This window comes from Myotis nattereri (genome assembly GCF_964212035.1).
Source record: "Myotis nattereri genome assembly, chromosome: 1".
NCBI lineage: Eukaryota > Metazoa > Chordata > Mammalia > Chiroptera > Vespertilionidae > Myotis > Myotis nattereri.
In genome coordinates this window covers 34425125-34443977 of record NC_138075.1, presented here as the reverse complement: position 1 = coordinate 34443977, position 18853 = coordinate 34425125, and the positions used below count along the sequence as shown (strand labels likewise).

The following is an 18853-nucleotide window of genomic DNA, read 5'->3' as shown; positions in this document are numbered from 1 at the left end:
CGAGCCTGCAACCTGGGCATCGATCCGTGACCTCCTGGTTCATAGGTTGACATTCAACCACTGAGCCACGCTGGCTGGCTCTGAATCCCAGATTTTTTACTTGGTCAATCAGTTAATGAATGCTAAGAAAATGAGGAACAGAGGGTGGGGAATAGACTTAGAGCAAAGACAATAGTTTAAAAATTCATATATGGAATCATAGTTGACTGGGAGATTCTGAAAATATCCACTAGGGAACTGGATCTACCAGCCTGGAGTTCAGGGAACAGGTTCAGGCTGGGACAATCCCAGCAGGAAGCTGGCAGCTTTGGTTAACAGCAGGAGGCAGAGGAGACAGTAAGCTCGGAGAGCTCGAAATTCTGGAGACACTTGGGGACAAACTGCTATACATGCTTCAAGTATTTCCTGTCTAACAGTTTAGGACAACCTGACATAGTTTAGAAATTCCTGCCTTCACTCTTGCCTCCTACAATTCCATTCTCCAAGGAATAAGCCTGGTGATATTCCAGTGTAAATCATGTTATATCATTCCTTGCTTCTCAGACTCAAATCCAAAGTATTTGGCACAGAATAATAAAGCTCTACCTGTGATGAGACTGGCCTCTCTCTCTGACTGGATCTCCTATCACATGACTCCTAGAGTTAACACTGTGATCTAGCCGCTCTGCGCCCCCCTCGGGCCCTGCTGTTCCCTGTCTGGAATGTTATTTTCTAGGTCTGGCTCGCTGGCTCCCTTTCATCATTCAAGCTTCTCTGCTGAAATGTTACTTTTTTAGAGACCTTCCTTGACCAATCTAATGTATAGTCCACCTCTACCATTTTCCATTCTTAACCCCATTACCCTGTTGTTGACTTTGTAGCACTGACCATTATCTGAATGCATCTTATTTACTTTACTAGCTCTTCTTGTATTGGCAATGGTGATGTGCAAAGGTAAATTTCCACATTTATTATTTCTTAAAAGAAATTGGAAAAGTTAGATACAATCATATAGCTGAAGGTCTTGAATTCCCATTGAGGGATTTTATTTGACTTGCTAGTTTTCCAGGAGCCAAAATATGTTTGAAGGTCAGTGACCTTGTCAAATGTTTTGAAATGCTTGTTTGGTTAAGATGTTATAAAATGTAATCACTTCACAATACTCTGACCCTGTACTCCCTTACTGAGACACTGTTCTCTTTAACTGGATTAACTACATAGAAAATTGCTAAACTAAATAAATGAACTCAATGACAAGAATATAAAAAATCTAGGCGTAATATCTGCAATTAACTTGATGGCTTTAACTAGTTTTGTAATAGAATTGTACAGTTCTATTTAATTAGTAGTCACCTCTTCATTTCAGTGTGGGAGGCAAACACAATCAGATACCATGTAATTTTAAAATTAGGACCAAACTGTACCACGGCTAGGGCTTCTATACACTCAGTAATGCAGTTCTGTCCATAACTGTATGTCAAACTAGTGGTGGACCCAACTGTGGTGTAACCAACCAGACTTTGACTAATGCGAGTGCTTTAAAAGGTGGGCTATAGCCTGGCTGGTGTGGCTCAGTGGTTGAGCATCGACCTATGAACCAGGAGGTCAGGGTTCAATTCCGTTCAAGGGCACATGCTTGGATTGTGGGCTCAATCCCCAGAAGGGGGTATGCAGGAGGCAGCCGATCAATGGTTCCATCATTGATGTTTCTAACTCTCTCCCCCTCTCCCTTCCTCTCTGAAATAATTATCTATCTATCTATCTATCTATCTATCTATCTATCTATCTATCTATTAAAGGTGGTTATACTGAGCTCTTTCATTAAGATGGGGAATGGAAAAATCTTTGGACCTTTCAACTTAATTTCATTAAATCTTCTAGAGTACCAGATTCAGATTTTGGGACACCCAAATGAATAAGAAGCATTTCTTTCCTTAAAGGAAAGAAGAAATGTAACCATTAAATTCTGAGTATGCAGTACAGTTAAATGAATTGCATAATTTTGTAGAGATCAATAAATACTATTTTTCCAAAATGACTTCTTTTGTTCTTCTATTTGCCAGCCTATACGAAATGTTTATGTGGGTTTTTTATTTTCTTTTTCCTTCTTTGCTTTTTCAGGAAAAAACAACTTTCAACATATGGTATGTATAAATATAAAGTTTATTTAGCATAGTGTTTAGAAAAATAAGTTCACATCATTTCAGAAAACAAATAAAACACTTAATTGTCCAGGCATAAACCCCTATTACAGTACAACATACATACTTTAGATCTCTTTGGTTGGGTAATTAAGCACAGAAATGTTCTGGGACATGCTCTGTGTGCCATCACCTAACAGTGCAGTAAAGACTCTGTTACCCCATCCCATGATATACATTCTGTATAGATTTCCTCTTTGTGTAAGGCACAGTAAAACCATATTGAGTATATAACTGGTTGCCTCTAAACATACAGTACATGCAACTAAAGAATAAAATTTTTTTTGATAACCCTGAAAGCCAAGAGTCACATGCTATATAATTTTGATTAATAAAATGTATGGTTGTAATATTAAATCAACATGATGTATCCATTAGATACAAAATAAATGTTAGGCTCTAATCATCTAAGTTCTAGGAAGGCTTTGAAACATCTTCTGTAAAATGTTAAGTCTTTCCCTCAGTTTTCCTGAATTATTTATATTTGTATGAGATGATCTGTCAAAAACATTTTAAAGAATGAACTTCTGGCTATGTACTAATGCACACTTGTCTAAGATGTAGCAGGGCAGGCTGCAACACATGCCCAATAATCCAGCTTTTACCATGCAAGATGTAAGGGCATATACAAGGTGATTTAAGGTCAGTGTGCAATTTAACTACGGATATTTATCTATGGCTATGACGTCTACCTGCCTTTCGTAGCACAAGAAAGGCACTGAAACGTACACAATTCAGTCTTTTCATTGCTATAAATATACATGAGCTATAAAGCAGTACAACACAGGTGCTTTTGCTTGATTGAGGAACAAATGCACCATCTCTTTAAACAATAGACTGTCCTTTACTAGATATAACTAAGAGCTATAATGCCAAATTCTGGTTGTTAAGAGTGCATAGTTAGGCTCACATCAAAAATCCCACAGCCAGACGCAGGGGTTGGGGTTTGCAGGGAGAGTTATTTATCCCTATTCTGATTCCTCTGTGGGGATCAGTAGAGGGTCATTTGCAGCATCTTCAAGCATTGGTTTATGTAGGAGAGAAATTCTGCCACATGAACTCCAAGGGTTCTGAGGTCTGGCCCTTGGTATTGCAAAAGACATTTGCAATTCTGTGCATGGAGATCATGGGATTTATCTTATTTCATTCACATATACATGGGCTACATATCAACCGGCCCGTAATTTACTGAAAGATTAGAAAAGAACAGTAAGTTCTTTATAATGTGCATTGATTCTTACCTGGTATATTGTGTAGCTACCTGGAGTAATTGTAGGGTTATAATTACATCACGTTGGGAGTATGAATGGATTTCTAGGTAAGTCTTAAGTTTTGTGCTATCTTCTTTTTCTTATGGGAAAAAAGAGGAAGAACTATGAATAAAAGAGGCTTATTGTACTTTTGGAAGACAGAAAACCTTTCCAGTTTTTATATTTATATATATATATATATCATATACAACTTTTAAAACCTTCCCACCTCCCTTACTGGATGATTATTTTTAAATAATTAATAAACTCTTGATATCTGCAGCAATCAAGTGGAAAACATCATTTTCATGTAAACTACACCATGTAATTAATCTCAGTAACATGATCAGCACACACCCAAAGAAGAAACAAGCTGTGTAAGTAGTGGTGGAGTGGAAGAGAATTCTAAAACACCTGACTTTGTAAAAAACAAAATGAAAAACATGTAAGTTTCAACAGTTTAGAAACATTAATCAATTCTATAAAAAAAATGGGATCTAAGTTCTTTATCAAAATGATGGAAGAGGAATTCTTCATTGGGCTCTTCATCTATGCCTGCCAAGTTCCATTTGCAATAACTTCCATTTGACAGAAGTTAAATCCTCTATGGCCCTTATTCAACATGCTCGGCATGTAGTGATCTAGAGTAAACCCTTTGTTCTGTTATTAAAGAAAGCAAGTTGTAGTGACATGTTTATGTTCAACAACTTTAAGTCATCTCTGAAGAGATCATTTTCCCACTTTTCTTGCTTTTCATAGATCAGAGACTTTACTCACTACAGAAAGATATTTGCATTATTACAACTTGTGTTCAGAGTCCTGATAAAAATTGTACCCACAGCTCACAACATTACCAAACAAGCTTCTGACAGAAACTCCAAAGGATTTACTTTTGAAGAAGACATGATAATATAGTGCAAACAAAAGTCATATGTCATAGTGTAAGATCTGATTCAAAACATTTAGAACTAAGTTTCAACAGGATAGAATTTTGCTCAATAGAATCTACATATTCTCTCTTTACTTTAAAATGGTTGTTTTCATAGCCTACAGAATTGATTCTACGTGATAGTCTAAATTGTTATTTTCATTGTAATGAAAAGCATTAACAGTAATTGATTGTTCACCCATTTGCACATAAACATTATACATAATAATAAAAGCAAAACTTAAGTTCTTCAACTTAAAGCAATTCTGTGGTGAAATTAACCCTGTTAGAATAGTAGAAAAGAGCCATCAGTGCTTCTGTTGACACTTCTGTACCTTAGTAAGAATAAGAAAAAGGCCACGAGGTTAAAAAGGCACATAGAATTCTACATAAAACGTATTTAAATGAATCGGAGAGCTGCTAAATAAAGAACAAGGATGTGAAAAAAAGTACCAAAATTCCAAAATTGGGAGTTGGATTTCCTGTTTCAGTGTTATTAATATTGACCTCAATAGACTCCTGATAAAAATAATTACTTTTAGAATTCTACAAAAAGTAAAACTTTGTTGGAAATAACTATGTTCACTTCCTGTTCAAACAATAAAAATAAATTAAACAGTAAGAAAACATTTTTCTTTTTAGTTCATAGTGTCTGAAGTATCAGAGAAACATATACAGCATAAATAAAATTCACTGTACTTACTCAAATCCTTGCTTATAGGACTAATATATTTACACTCACACTGAAATTTGTTTCAGAGTTTTTAGTGGAGTTGCAAACTTTCTCAGCCACACAGAACTATTAGCAATCACATTTGGAAACAAGTAGAGACAAACCAAGACTTTCACAAAAATGTTGAAAAACAGAAATGCACATATTCAAAAATATACCCTTAGAATAGTGGAGTACCATTTATGCTACTTAACCATATCAATGCCCATGGAGTAAAAGTAAACAAAAAGAATTGTATTGTTTCTAATGCTCTGTAGGGATATTTAATTTTGTTAGGTGCATACATTTTTAATTTAAAAAACTATCAAGTTCCATTTGACTTCAGAATTATATTAAGTCAACCAAATGATACACTTTGACTTGATATATTCCATCTCATTCCTTTGTCTCCATCTATTTAAGAGAGAACATATGTGAAGAAAAAGACTGCAGAAATGCAGTCCTCCTTCTGTATGTTTAACTGTGATCTTCATGCAGATCAATCCAAAGTCTCTTGAATGCATTTACTTGCAAAACTAGTGTTTCCCTTTAAATGGGAAAATGCTTTATGTCCTCAGGGCTTTGTGAAAAGATTTGCTGTCTGATGCCAGAAAAAAAAAGGGGGGGTGGGGAAGGGAGATAACGTTTATAAGTCTTGCATATCTTCATCCAATTGGACGGTTTGGAGCTTGGCAAGCTCTTTTTTGTCTGTTTCCAGGTCTTCACAGACAGTCTCAACCATGCCCTCCAGGACATACTTGGATTTGGAGTCCAGCATCATTAAGCTGCTTGTGGCTTTGCTCTCTGAATTTGTTAAGAAATTCTCTTTTATGTTAGCTACTGATTGCAGAACCAACCGATGTTCTCTGACAAAATCCTGGTGTACTGCTGGGGATGGGTGACCCACCTCATCTTCAGCGGTAGGAACTATTTCCCCAAGGGCAGCCTGGGTCATGGGGACGGACAATAGATCTTGACCAGTAATAAGGGAGCAGTTCTGAAGAGTTGCATAGTTAGTGCTGCTGCCAGATGTCACAGTAGATTTGCTTGCCACAGGTGCAGACATTGGCTGGCTATCAGCAATGTCAGGGTTTAGTTCAGTGGGATTTAGTAGGGTAGGGGGAGTCAGGGAAAAACTGTGAGTTGGGGCTACATTAACTAATGAGGAGGCCAGTGGATGGAGGCCACTCCCCGAGATATTTTCAGGAGATATATTTGCATTTACTTGTGCATTCTGATTGACAGGCATCAACTGAGAAAAGACCAGGCTCCTCTCCAAGCCCTCTTGTTTAACAGACCCTATAGTCTGGCCTGAATTAGGAACAGTGTACACCACTGCACTGGGAGCAAGAGAGCTCAAGAAAACCTTTCCTTGCTGGACTGTGGTAGACTCACTTGTAAATGTGCTCCCATCTGAAGTGCTTGAATTTACTGAAACATTACCTAAAAAAAAAGTACAGATGATCATTGATTAAACTGATAAGGGAAGAAAAAAGTTGCTTTTTTACACACATGACTTTCCTCAAGTTCAGTAGAATCACCATGAGCACTTAAAACTATTGAGTCCCAGGCTCCACTCCTAAAAATCTGGCTCAGTAAGTTCTAGAACAGGTGTATTTTTAACTCCCCGAGGAATTCTGATGACCAAGTGGGAGTGAGAACTACTGGTTTAGAAACCAAATGTGAAAAACAATCTTTTCCAAGTTCTAATTTTAGTCAAGTTTCTGGTTCATAAAAAAATATTCATTATTTTCCATATAGATCCCAACTTATTATCTTTCACTTAGTTGATAGTTATTACTAACTGTATCAGTTAGGATTAGAAAACACAAATGCAAAATAAAATGCCTTTGTTCAGGACAAGCTCAGTAACTCACATAACATATACCAGTAAATGGAAATGTAGAAAATGCCACATAAAATGAGTTACCCTGGGGCTTAATGTTAACCATATAAACCTGTACAGACAAGCTGCAAACTTTCACCAAACTAGCCATAAAATAATGTCAAGTCAACAAAACATTCAGTAGGATGTTTTTCTTTTCTTGTGCCAGTTCTGAATTTTTGGTGTTGCAGTGATAGGAAAAATTAATGATAATAATGAAATGGGCTTTAAAATACATAGATTAATATAAAGAACTAGAGCTAATGCTTCTCTAAAAAGTTGGAATCTTTTGAGGCTCTTGTTGTTATAGTCTGCAGAGACCAGAAGTAGAAAAAGAAGTGTAAGTAGAAAGCTGAGAAGATGTGCAAATCAGGTAACTCAGATAATGTAGGTGAATCAGATTCTTGCCCCAGCTCCCACCATCAAATAAAACTTTTATTTCTGATTCTTTACATAGGCATAGTGAAATGATGGCAATTATCTTGCCACTGAAGGGAAGGTAGACGTGGGGGAGTTTTGTGACAGAATAGTTTCAGAAGAGCTATTTACCCTGATCTTGAATTAGATGTTCAGTAAACTCTCTTTATCATTTTGAGAAAACAGCCCAATAGTAAAGGTAATTCAAGTAAAACATCTGTCTTCTTGAATTACTACAATCATTTTGTGATTATATTACCATTTACATTGATAAATCAATGCCACAGAGCTATTTATGTCTTCCAAACATTTTAAAATATCCTAAATGCAAAGGAATGTCTTTAAAATGAAAAAAGAAAAGAAAAAGAAAACAAACACACTATATTTGAACTTAAAAAATTAACCACTTGAAAATATTCATCATGGAAATACTTGTGTTAAGAAAAACATTTCTATGTATGTTTGGGCTCTTTCCTAATGTTAATGTTTGTTCTAGGCCGAATGAATGAAAAAGGTTTTTATTTGAAAAAGTTTAACTTCAACTGAAGTATGCCTTAAAATTCCTGTTGGCTGCTAAACTGTAGCAAAAACTATCTGAAATAGATGTTTACTTTCTTGTGTTATGTGGTTGTGAAATTGATTGCCAGTGCATATGTGAACAAAATAATCAGTTATTTTTTGGTAGTGCCATAAATAATGTAATAAATGTGACATTTTCCCAACTGCTATTAAATATAAATAAAGCAATGTTTACGAATGCATAGAAATGATAACAGATCAATGAAGGGGGAAAACAGATGTAATCTAAAACTTGACATTTAAATATAACTGCAATTAAATTATAAATTGAACAATAATTTAAAAATCAGCTAAAAAATCCAATTGAAAAATGATACAGGTACAAAGTATAACTTTGCAAGATGGAAATAAGAAAAACCCTTATTTTCTCATATTATAAAGTAAGAAAAAATGTAGATATTCTGCTTTCCCATATAAATGCCAACTATAGAAAGATTATCTATCTTGTCTAGGTATTTTTAAGAAAGGCTGAATCCCCAAATGCTTTATTAAGAACTGCAATACATAACTACAATGAAGAAACATTGCTTCCTGGACCCATCTGGTTAAACTTAAGCCTTCCAGTCACTCAGACAGTCTAAGGATTGACAGCTCTGTCATTTGAGTTTAACTTTATAAACTGAAAATGCTATTTTTATTCATATTAAAGACCCCATTAAAGAATTAGTCATTAGTTTGCAATACTTTTCTATGGTAGCACTTTTCTAGATTACATGTGAAAAGTATTTCTGCTTTTCTCCTTGCCCAATCTATATACCAAGCTTTTTGGCAAATATGTTCTCTAAAATGTTACATACTGTTTGGAAATTTCCTAACGCAACACAAGGGATTAGATCCACATTAAAATATTATAAAACTAAGCACTTTGGCTTTCCCTGTGGTTTTCATATTTTTGCCCTCTGTTGGATAGTGACTTAGCTTAATCCTTTCCATAACCTGGAACAATGAAAAAATAAATAGTATGCTGCAGGACTGTTGTGTTTTACTACCATTTTACCTAAAGAGAAACAAATGTACCGAAAGGAATTCACTCCATTACAATTTTTCCATTAACGCCTCAAATAAGCTGAAGTAGATCACAGTTGTTATAGATTTTTTTTTTGATAAAGCCATTTTATAGGAAGCTGACCTTTAAGGCAAACAATTACTTATTTTGTGTTGATAAAACAATCTGGACTTTCAGACTTGCTTGTAGGAAGGCAACCATGCATTAATATCGCGCTCCCTTGAATGCAATGGGATATGCAACCTTCACTGCCATTCTGACCATTCCTGTTTCTATATTAAAAAAAAAAAATGACATAGAGCCATCCAGACTTGGTTAAAGTCAGTGAAGAATTGGCATATCAGCTTCTGGTTTCCCAAATTTTAGATCAGTGCTTTCTTTAGCAGATTGTTAGTAAAGCCACAAGCATATAAAATAAGGCTTACAGTTGCTCTCACTAATAAACTGCACTTAGGAGATGAGTACACATGCAAAGCAATAGACAGCCAATCACATGCTCTTCCGGTTTTCCTTTAGATCTGTTAGTCTTATTTAAAGGAGGAACAGGAATCAAACACAACTGATCCAATCTTGCTCTTCTAAAACACTTTATAGTCAAATAAATAATGCTTAGGTAAAGTGTACACATTCTTATCAACTGCTTCACTAACCATGTGTTCTTAGCAATATTAACTTTTAATCTTAAAATGTCAAACAATGGGTTATTTTGTAAGCACCGATTGACTTATCGTATTTCTATCATCGTAGACCTGACAAGACTTGCTATGAACTGTATTTTTCCATTCAGTTGTTAGGAAAATAAAAGCCCATCTCCATGATGCCAGGGCAGCAGGCAAGCTGCCTATGACACGGGTATTGTGAAGAAGGAGAAACAAATCAGGGCTATTCTGCAGCTGGAGCTGCCAATAGGGTACCTGAACAGTCACATCAATCCATAGCTCTCACCAAATGTGTCACTTACAGCAGCTGGCTAAACAGGACTGGCGCATTATAGTACCAAATGAGAATGTTACCTTGTGAAGCTGCCCCTGAAACAGGAGGCAGCTGCAGTGGAGAGAATCCAATGCTTCCATTAAGAAACTGGCTGTTGGCTCCGGAATTGGGGATCTGGACAATGCCATACTGATTAATTTGCACTGGTGTAGTAAAAGTCACGACAGAGCCTCCGTCCTGGGAAGCCACTGTTTGAATGCCTTCTCTTTTCACCTCAGTGCTGGGGATCAGCCCCGGGAAGGACACCGGAGCACTGGGGCTGTAGGAGCTGGTGGCTGCTGAGTTAGCTGAAGAACTCTGGAGAACTTTGAATTCCTTCACATCCTGGGAGGTAGAGCCCAGTATGTCAGTCATGGACATACCATTGCTCACAATGTTTGATGCCATTTTGGGTGGGTTCAATGACACTGTCTGTGCATTTCCCACATTTAATCCATTTAGGATAACTCCGTTGGGTCCCTGAATGAAAGAATTACCATTAAGGAAGACAGGTGAAGTACTTGCAGGTACCAAGCTTCCATTCAACAAAACTCCAGAGGAGCTTAATATCTTAGCATTTCCAATTTGTTGCATGTATACTGGCTCCATGTGACTGGAAAGGCTGAGGTTGGTGACACCATCAGATGAACCGGAGAGTGGATGAGGAGACAAATCCTCATGACCCTTGCTGGATTCATCTTCAGTGCTGGGATTGCCATCTGACTCGCTGTATTGAGAGGGAAACCAAGGCATGAAGAAGGTCAGAGGGCTGACATTCTACCTAGCGCCATTTGTGTGGAAAAGCAGCTTCCAACCCTATTAAAGGTAGCATTCAAGGAAAGCACAGCAAGAAATCATTTAGTCCTGTTTAAACTATGAGGCCTTTCAGCAGATTCTGACCAGACAGAAAATCTGGGAAGGTGTAAATTCAACAGAATTTATAGGAGAGTTATTTTTATAGCATTGAAGTTTTTCCTTACTGTTAAATATGCCACTACCTACCAGTATACCATAGAAAAAAACTCACTAAATAATTTGGTCAGCCTTTCCTGTTTGGGAACTCCTTCCCCTGCCTTCACACCAATTCAGATTAGTGGGATTTTGAAAGTAAATGAAAGTGCAAAAGGAGCAGGAGGTGGAAAGTGTTCTGTTTTGTTTGTCAGGTAGTGAACAAGATATCATTTTCTCACCTGCTCCCAAACTTCTCTACTCCACCAGACTGACAACTCTTTCATTCAACAAAGTGGCTGGCCTTGTAGGAAAGGCACTTTCAACCCAAGAACTGTAATGTGCAGTCGCCCTTGAATCCAAAGGAAGCCATAGGGGCCTAGTTAACACACACCATCCTGTGCCCTGGTGAGGTGGGAGGGAAAGGGTGGGTCGCTCAGCTGCCTAGTAACTACCAGACCCCTCCCTAGCCAGCACCCTTGGTCCTTCTGTTCCACACAGGACTGTGTTTCTCAGCCCCCCAATTTGGGGGGAATAAGAAATCCAGGGCAGGGTAATGGTGGAGGTTTCCCATTTGGTCTGAGGGTAGGCAGATGGGGGAGAAATGGTGAGTAGGACATTGCTCGGTGGGACTTGGCCCATAAGAAGATCCGACATCCCTGCGGTGCCCAGCGGTCGGTTCGCTTTCATGCCGAGGGGAGGGGATTACTGTGGCTTTGGGCTGCGGGGCCAGGAGCGCAGAAAGCGCTTTGATTTACGAGCTGAGGCTGAGCCGCCGTCGCCGTCTGCGAGGGTGACTCACCGGGGGTGCGGGTGGGAGGTAGATCCGGAGAGGGGCCTAAACAAGGCAACTAGCAACTGGGCCCGGGGAGGGGAGTGGGGGGGTGGGCGGTGTAGGGTTGGAGGGGGGAGAGCAGGTAGAATGTGGTGGAGGAGACCGGAGAACGCGCCCCGCCCGGGAGCGGAGGCTGTAGGGCAGCTGGCCTGCGCCTGGCACCCGCTCTCCACCCTCTGCCTCCAGCTCCCGGGATTCTGTCGGGGCTCGAGCCACGGGATCCGTGGCCTCAAACGGGTGTGGGGGCAGGTGGCGTGGCGTTGCGCCTCCTCTGGGTCTCCGGCAGGCCTGCGGGAGGGTGCACGCAGGTCTCAGTGAGCGTTTTGTTTTGGTTACCGCGAGGCCGGACTCGGGCCAGCACCCCTCTCCCCGCCTGGAGATGGGAACGTCAGGGTCGTCGGGCCTTGCAGGAGCGCAGGGGCAGGGAGGGCCGCTGCGGGTTCCGGAATGCGCCGGGTGGTCACCTTGGCCCGGCCGGGCAGGCTCCGGGGCCCCCAGATTCCTTCCCGGAGCAGAGCCTTGGGGCTAGAGACACCATCTCTTTAGGCCACCTTCTTACTTCACTCAAAACACAGACACACACACACCAGGTGTCTGACTCGGGAGGACGCTCAAAAGAGTTGGAAACCCGATTATATCCTACCAGCCGAGGGGAAAAAAACCCCAGCTAGTCAAAAAGTTCAAACCCGCCAGGGTGGGCTCTTGGGAGGTGCGGAGTTGATAGCACCCCCCCTCCTCCCTGCTCTCCTTCCTCCTTCTGCCAGCCATGGCCCCCAACCAAGGTGCCAGGCGGGAGCCAGGCTGTGTTCTGGGACCCAGGAAGCAGCCCGCAGCCCCACTACCCCAGCGGCGCTGAAATCCGATCCGAAGGAGTTCAGAATCAGGTTTCAAAACACCGCAGAGCCGAGGCGCACCGACACCCCACGTTGCCGCGGCCGCGAAGGGAACCAAGGCAGGCGGAGTGAATGATTAACTCTGTCATGGAAAACCTCGACGGTCCCAGACCCCCTTCTGCGCAGCCGGCCCTCACCAGCTCTCTCCTCCCTCCAGCGCCGCCAAAGCGACCCCCAGCGCGCACAGGCGCAGGGGGAGGCGGGGTGGGTTGCGCGCAGTGGGCAGTGGCGCCCTGGGGGTCGGGGAGCCCGGGGGGCGCGCGCCGGTCGGTGCGACCCCGCGGAGGTGCGGACCCCGCCAGCGCCGGCAACCTCCGCCGGCCTCGGGCAGCCGGAGTGGCCCTTCCGGCGCCTACACACGCTCCTTGGCCCCGCCAGAAGCGGGGAGAGAGTGGCAACTTCAAAGCCAGAGGGAAAGGGGTGGGAAATCGGGCAGCAGTGACCAGCCGAGGTGGGGGCGGGGACTGAGACCTAGGCGGGCGACGAGAAACTTCGGGGGGGGGGGAAGGGGAGAGGTTCTCCCGCCCCTAGCCACGGCCGCCCCCCTTTCTCGGTCCGGGAGAGAGAGGTGGGGGGCGGGGAGAGGTGGGCAGCCGGACCAGGCTGGTGGGGAAGGTAAGCGCCATGTTTGCGAGCGCCAGGAGGAAAAGAAAGCTGGGAAGGGGGTGGGGGAGAGGAAGGGGGAGGAGGAGGAGGAAAGTTGGCGCTCACCTTTTGGACTGGGTCTCCGAGGGGTTCCGATCGCGCTGCCGGCGGTTCTTGAACCAGTTGCTGACCTGGGTGAGGGAGAGGCCGGTGATCTTGGCCAGGTGCCGCTTCTCGGCCGGCGAGGGGTAGCGATTCTGCTTGTAGAGCTCCTTGAGCGCGTTGCGCGACTTCTCCTTGAAACAATACACCGTCTCCTCGCCGTCCCAGATGGTGCGGGGCAGGGGGAATTTCCTGCGCAGCCGGTACTTGTCCACGGCGCCCAGCGGCCGGCCGCGGGCTCGCTCGGCCTCGGTGTAGCGCGCTTTGTACCAGAGCTGCTGCAGCAGCGGGTGGTTGGCCGACTCGAAGCTGTGGCTCTCGAGGATGCTGTAGAGCTCGGGGTAGATGCCCTGGTGGAAGGCCACCAGCGCCCGCGCCTTCAGCAAGCTCTCGTTGCCACGTAGCAGGTCGCTCTGGGGCAGGGACCACAGGAACCGGGCCAGGCGGTCCAGGTTGCCCCCCTGCTGCAGCGCCTCGCACACGCAGGCGACATGGTCGGGCGAGAAGGCCAGTGTGGTCTGCGCGGCGGCGGCGGCGGCGGCGTGGTGCCTGCCCAGAAGTTCCGAGTGGAGTTGTACCTGATCCGCCGCGGCTCCGGCCGCCGCCGCCGCCGCCACTGCCCCTTCCTCTCCGCTCACCCTGGCGGCGGCGTCCCCCGGCTCCAGGGGAAAAGGGGCTGGAGCCGGGGGGCTCAGCCCCGCCGCCGCGCCCCCCGCCACTTCTCGAGGCGCCTCCTGCCCTTCCGAGGCGCTTTCCATCCCATTCTCCTGCTTGATGTCCGCCGCACTTGCAATCTGCCCGGTGGGGGAGGAAGAGGACATTTTTTGTTGTTTATTTTCCTCCCTCCCTCACTCCCTCGCACTCTTTTCCTCTTTCTTTCCCCCTCTCTTACTCCTCCTTCTTCGTCTCCCTCCCCCCTCCCCCCCTCCGGAAAGCCCACTCCCTCCCTCCCGGTTTCGGCTGGATCTGGCCGATCAGGTTTCCCCCCGACCACGCAGTCACCATTAAGATAGCTGCTAGAGCAAAGTAGTGTAAAAGGATAGCTGCTTTCTGCCGTTCCCCCAACGTGACTCCTCGGGTTGCTGCATACTATATGGCACTGGCGGCCCGGCCGGCCGGGCGGCGCCACCTCATTGGCTATTTCGCATTCAGAGGGAGGAGGAGACACCGTTTCTATCCTTGTCGATCACCCGCCTCCCACTCCACCCCTTGCCTTTCCCTCTCCCCCTGACCCCCAGGCACCTATACCTGAAGGAAAACACCGACATTCTTTTCAGGCCATGTTCCCGGGTGGGAAATTACCTAACGCGGCCTGAAAACTGGACAACAGACCCTTTCAAAGACAGTCCCCGACGATTCCAGAGGGGATAACAATTGTGTGGCCTAAAGGTCCGGAGGAGAAATTCTTAACAAAGAGACCCTCCCCCCCCCCAAGCATATTCAGATGACAGAATTTCAAAGAGGACAACTCAGAAACTTCCCTATCTTTTGCTCTCTTTTACCCCTCTTTCTGACCTCTTTATTAAGGGTATTCAAAAGGGTCAATAACAGGATGGCACTAGGGAATGTTCTAAAGGGGAAGCATTTAAGGTAAGTTAAAATTCCAAAGAGAAAAATGCTTGGAACCTTAAAATAAGGGGTATAAAAAGCCCACTGAGAAGACAAAAACAAAAAGCCTTAAAAAATGTGTTTAATCTTAAATCACCTGAAGGGCTGGCAGTCCGACTAAGTTTAACATAAGCATATAGAATATTTAACCATGTTTATTCAGGGTGAGTAGGGTGGAAGAGATCCAAGCTTTAGATTTACATAACAGTATGTGAATTAAGTCTTCTGTATGAACATTTAAAAAAAAATGTAAGCATATGAATAATTCTTTAAAGATGACATTCCTAGTAGAAACATCATCTCTATGTGCAGGTGTCTAGGGGAGATCAATGCAGGATCAGCAGCTCTTTCCACAACATAGACAGATGGAAGCCTGCCCTCTGGTTTGAGGTGAAGTGCCTGGAGGTAGTCTGCTGCTCTTTGCAGTTATGTGTCTTTCCTTCATGGTTTTGTGTAAGGTCTTAAGTCAAAAAAGGATGATCCCCATCTCTGTTTCTCTGATTACTGTGAGTCAGTTGGGTCCATTTGCTGATGCTTTTTCTGAAAATCCAACATTTTAATTACATCATCTTAACCTTTATTTCAGGGTGGCCTTATGTTGTTTCTGCTTCCCAATTACCCATAACTGCCTACTTCAGCATATTATAGAGCAGCTGTTTAGGTCACCTGCTGTCATGATGAACTTGGTGAAGTTTTCTTTTTCATTGGACAGGCTGCACTTTATTGATGGTTAACCAAGATGTCATTTGATTTTGTACTTAATGTACTTTTGTACAACCCTAATGAAGCTAGCACTGACCTCTCCAGTAGATTTAAAATTCATAGTCATGGAAAAGACCATGTGTTTCTACCCCCATTGAAAATGCCCAATTATATATTGAGCTTCAGGACAGTCTCTGTAATCAATATCTTCCTTGATTTTTTAAAGAATATATTTTTTATTTCATTTATATTTTATGAATACTTTTGCCTCACCTTTTATGCCTGCCTCTGTAATTACGACTTATAGAAAAGTTACAAAAAGAGTACAGAGGACCTGGCCGGGTAGCTCAGTTGGTTAGAGAGTCGTCCCAATACGCCAGCATTGCAGGTTTGATGTCCATCTCTGGTCAGGGGACATACAAGAAGTAACCAATGAAAGCATAAATAAGTGGAACAACAAATCTATGTCTCTCTTTCTCTCTTTCTCTCTCTCTCTCAAAAAAAGAAAAGAGTACAGAGTTCCCATATACTTTCTTTGCAATGTTAACACCTTACATTGTAATAATACATTTATCCAAACAAATTAACATTGGTGCAATACTATTAATTAAACTCTAGACTTTATTTAGATTCACCAGTTTTTCCACTGATGTCTGTCTCCTGTTCCATGATCCAATCCAGGATACCACATTGCATTTAGTTCCTTGAATTTTAAAAGCCTACTTATCAAAGCAAAGTAGGCAGGAGATAATGTGGTTTAGTGGAAAGGATGTGGATTTGGGGATCAGCTAGCTAGACATAGGTTTAATCCTAGCTCTGCCATTTATTGGCTATTTAACTATAAAAAGTGGACAGCATTGTTGTGAGGATTAAATGAGATAAGATGTGCCAAAAAGCACCTGGCACATAATTAATCTTTGTTAAATGTTTGTTATCTTCCTCCTGATAGTACAAAGTAGGAAACTTTTCAGTTGTATATGCCTAAGAAAAATTAATTTGTTTATATTACAGGGCTATTCAAGTTTAGGTTATGGAAGTCTTCAGGTGTATTATCTATCAAATATAATTCAATGACTTGGAAAACCATGTATTGGGTTTCTCTGCATGTCTTCTGTATAGCGCCTCCAGAGCACCAAGTTCAACATTCTATAGAAGCAACAGTGACCTTTTGTTGATATCAGTAGCCTGAGCTACATTGGTATTCTATAGCTCCAGGAGGAGATTCCTATAGGACCAGAATGAAATCCAACACCAGCCTCTGGATTCTTTTAGCAGGCTCATTCTGGCAGCAATTCAAAGTGGACTGGAAGTCCTCGACTCCAACATGGTCAGCCACAATGGAACACCAGACTTGAGGGTGTGTAGGGTGCACCTTAGAGCACTAGTTTGGCCAAATGATTTGTAAAATTGATGAATACGTTTGCCTCGCTTTTTATGCCTGCCATGCTGTGAACATTGAGTCTGCTGTGCGGCTATAGAGTCTAAAGCTGTGTTGTAATTTGGGAAAACAGAGTTGAGGCTGGGATTGTGTGAGAGTGAAAATCAAGCTTCTTGTTTCTGTATCTTTTCCTTCCTGCCTGAAGATAGTGATGAGAGTATCTGGAAATGTTTTGCCATTTTAGTGTACTGAAGGAAATTTGGTCCAGCACAGAATGTTACACCCTGCTTGAATATATTTAATGGTTTTGCCACCAAGAGTGGAGATTTCTTTCTCAAGGCTGACTTTGCTGGCCTGAAAGACAGAGGGACATATCTTGGTACATTCTTTCTATTTCAGAAAGCTTATGTACTGGTACCATTAAGAAAACTAGGTTCTAAAGCTATCTTCCAGGTAGAGGAGGTGTTCCATTGTTATTTAGTGACCAATGGTTGATGATATGTAGTCATCATTTCTAAAGGATCATTTATTTGCCAAACATTTATTGAGTTCTCATTAAGTACAAAGTATTGCATCAGGTACTGAAAGATAGAAAGATGAATAGATTGGGGTCTCTGATCCTGAGTATAAAAGCCAGTGGGAGAGACAAAACATTCATAAGTAAATACAGGGTGTGGGAATGGTCAGGGTAAAGAGACTAATTTTGAAAGGAGAAAGGGCAACGAGGAGTGGCTTTTTACCTGGGCCTTTAAGGACAAGAATTTTGAGAGAAAAAGGAGAGAGCTCATTAGAGGCAGAGGGAACAAAATGAGTAAAAGCATGGAGCCATGAAGTTATGTAAAAATACTGAGTAATTCAGTGTGTCTGAAATATGTTTTATCTAAGTGTGTGGTGGGAGATTAGCTTAAAAGGCATGTTGGGGAAAAACTATGAAGGGCTTTGATTGAAACGCTCAGTTTGCTGTGGTGGAGTGGACAGAGTAGTCCTTCTACAATGGTTATATCTACATAATATCATGGCCATAGTTGATAGGTGCAGGGATGGCCACTTGCCCCAAACTAGAACAGTCAGAATACTTTCCTGGGGTTTTAAAAACGTACATGCGGAGAATAGTTAAGGCTGGTAGAGGGAGCCTTGGATGTAATGCCTGGGAGTTCTCAGTGACCAAGCTACCTGCCTGTGGGAATACTGATGACTAGGGGGTAACAGGAGGATGACTTAGTGGGTTTCATGGGTAATGATAATGGAGGGAGAAGATCCTGGCAGAGATGGAATGAGTGTCAGGTTCTAGTGGTCTCTTAGGGATAGCAGCATTCTTGCCTTTTTGTGGGGATATGAATTTCCCCAGGGGCTGGAAACCCCACTTGAACTGGCCTCCGACAAAATATGAATTTATTGGATCATGATACCAAACAATGTGAAGAGCAGGTCAGTGAAATGAAGACCCATGGTGTCATTTCACTTGTCTCTGCCTTTCTCAAATTAGTTTTAATCTTTCAAAGAGCGTTCCCCAGAAGGTTTAGAACCAGGGCTCTCAGGAGTTGTTCCCAGCTTACATTCTCTGACGTCGTTAAAGAGGCGGTGCTGCTTTTCCCTTACGGCCAATTTGAAAAATTCTAGGGAAGTTTTTTATTGGTCCACTCAGGGTTTTATGTCAACCCGTAGGCCAGAGGATCAGCATTGCCTTAACAGGCCCATTGGAACTCCAGAGGCCTGTGGGAGAGGATCTGCTTTTCCTAAGTTGTTGGTTGGGGGAGGAGGAGGGATGATATCTAAATGTGCTCTTCAGATGAGGAAAACCCAGCCTGGATCC

General features: G+C 42.6%; 1 protein-coding gene across 1 annotated transcript; it reads right to left on the bottom strand.

Moving 5' to 3' along the window:
• Nucleotides 1-5716: 5716 nt before the first annotated feature.
• Nucleotides 5717-14173, bottom strand: SIX4 (SIX homeobox 4; the record flags this gene model as incomplete). The annotated part of the gene is made up of 3 exons (XM_081090464.1): nt 5717-6513; nt 9971-10656; nt 13317-14173. The coding sequence occupies 3 exons, from the start codon at nt 14171-14173 to the stop codon at nt 5717-5719; spliced, it is 2340 nt and encodes a 779-aa protein (XP_080946590.1).
• Nucleotides 14174-18853: the final 4680 nt, after the last annotated feature.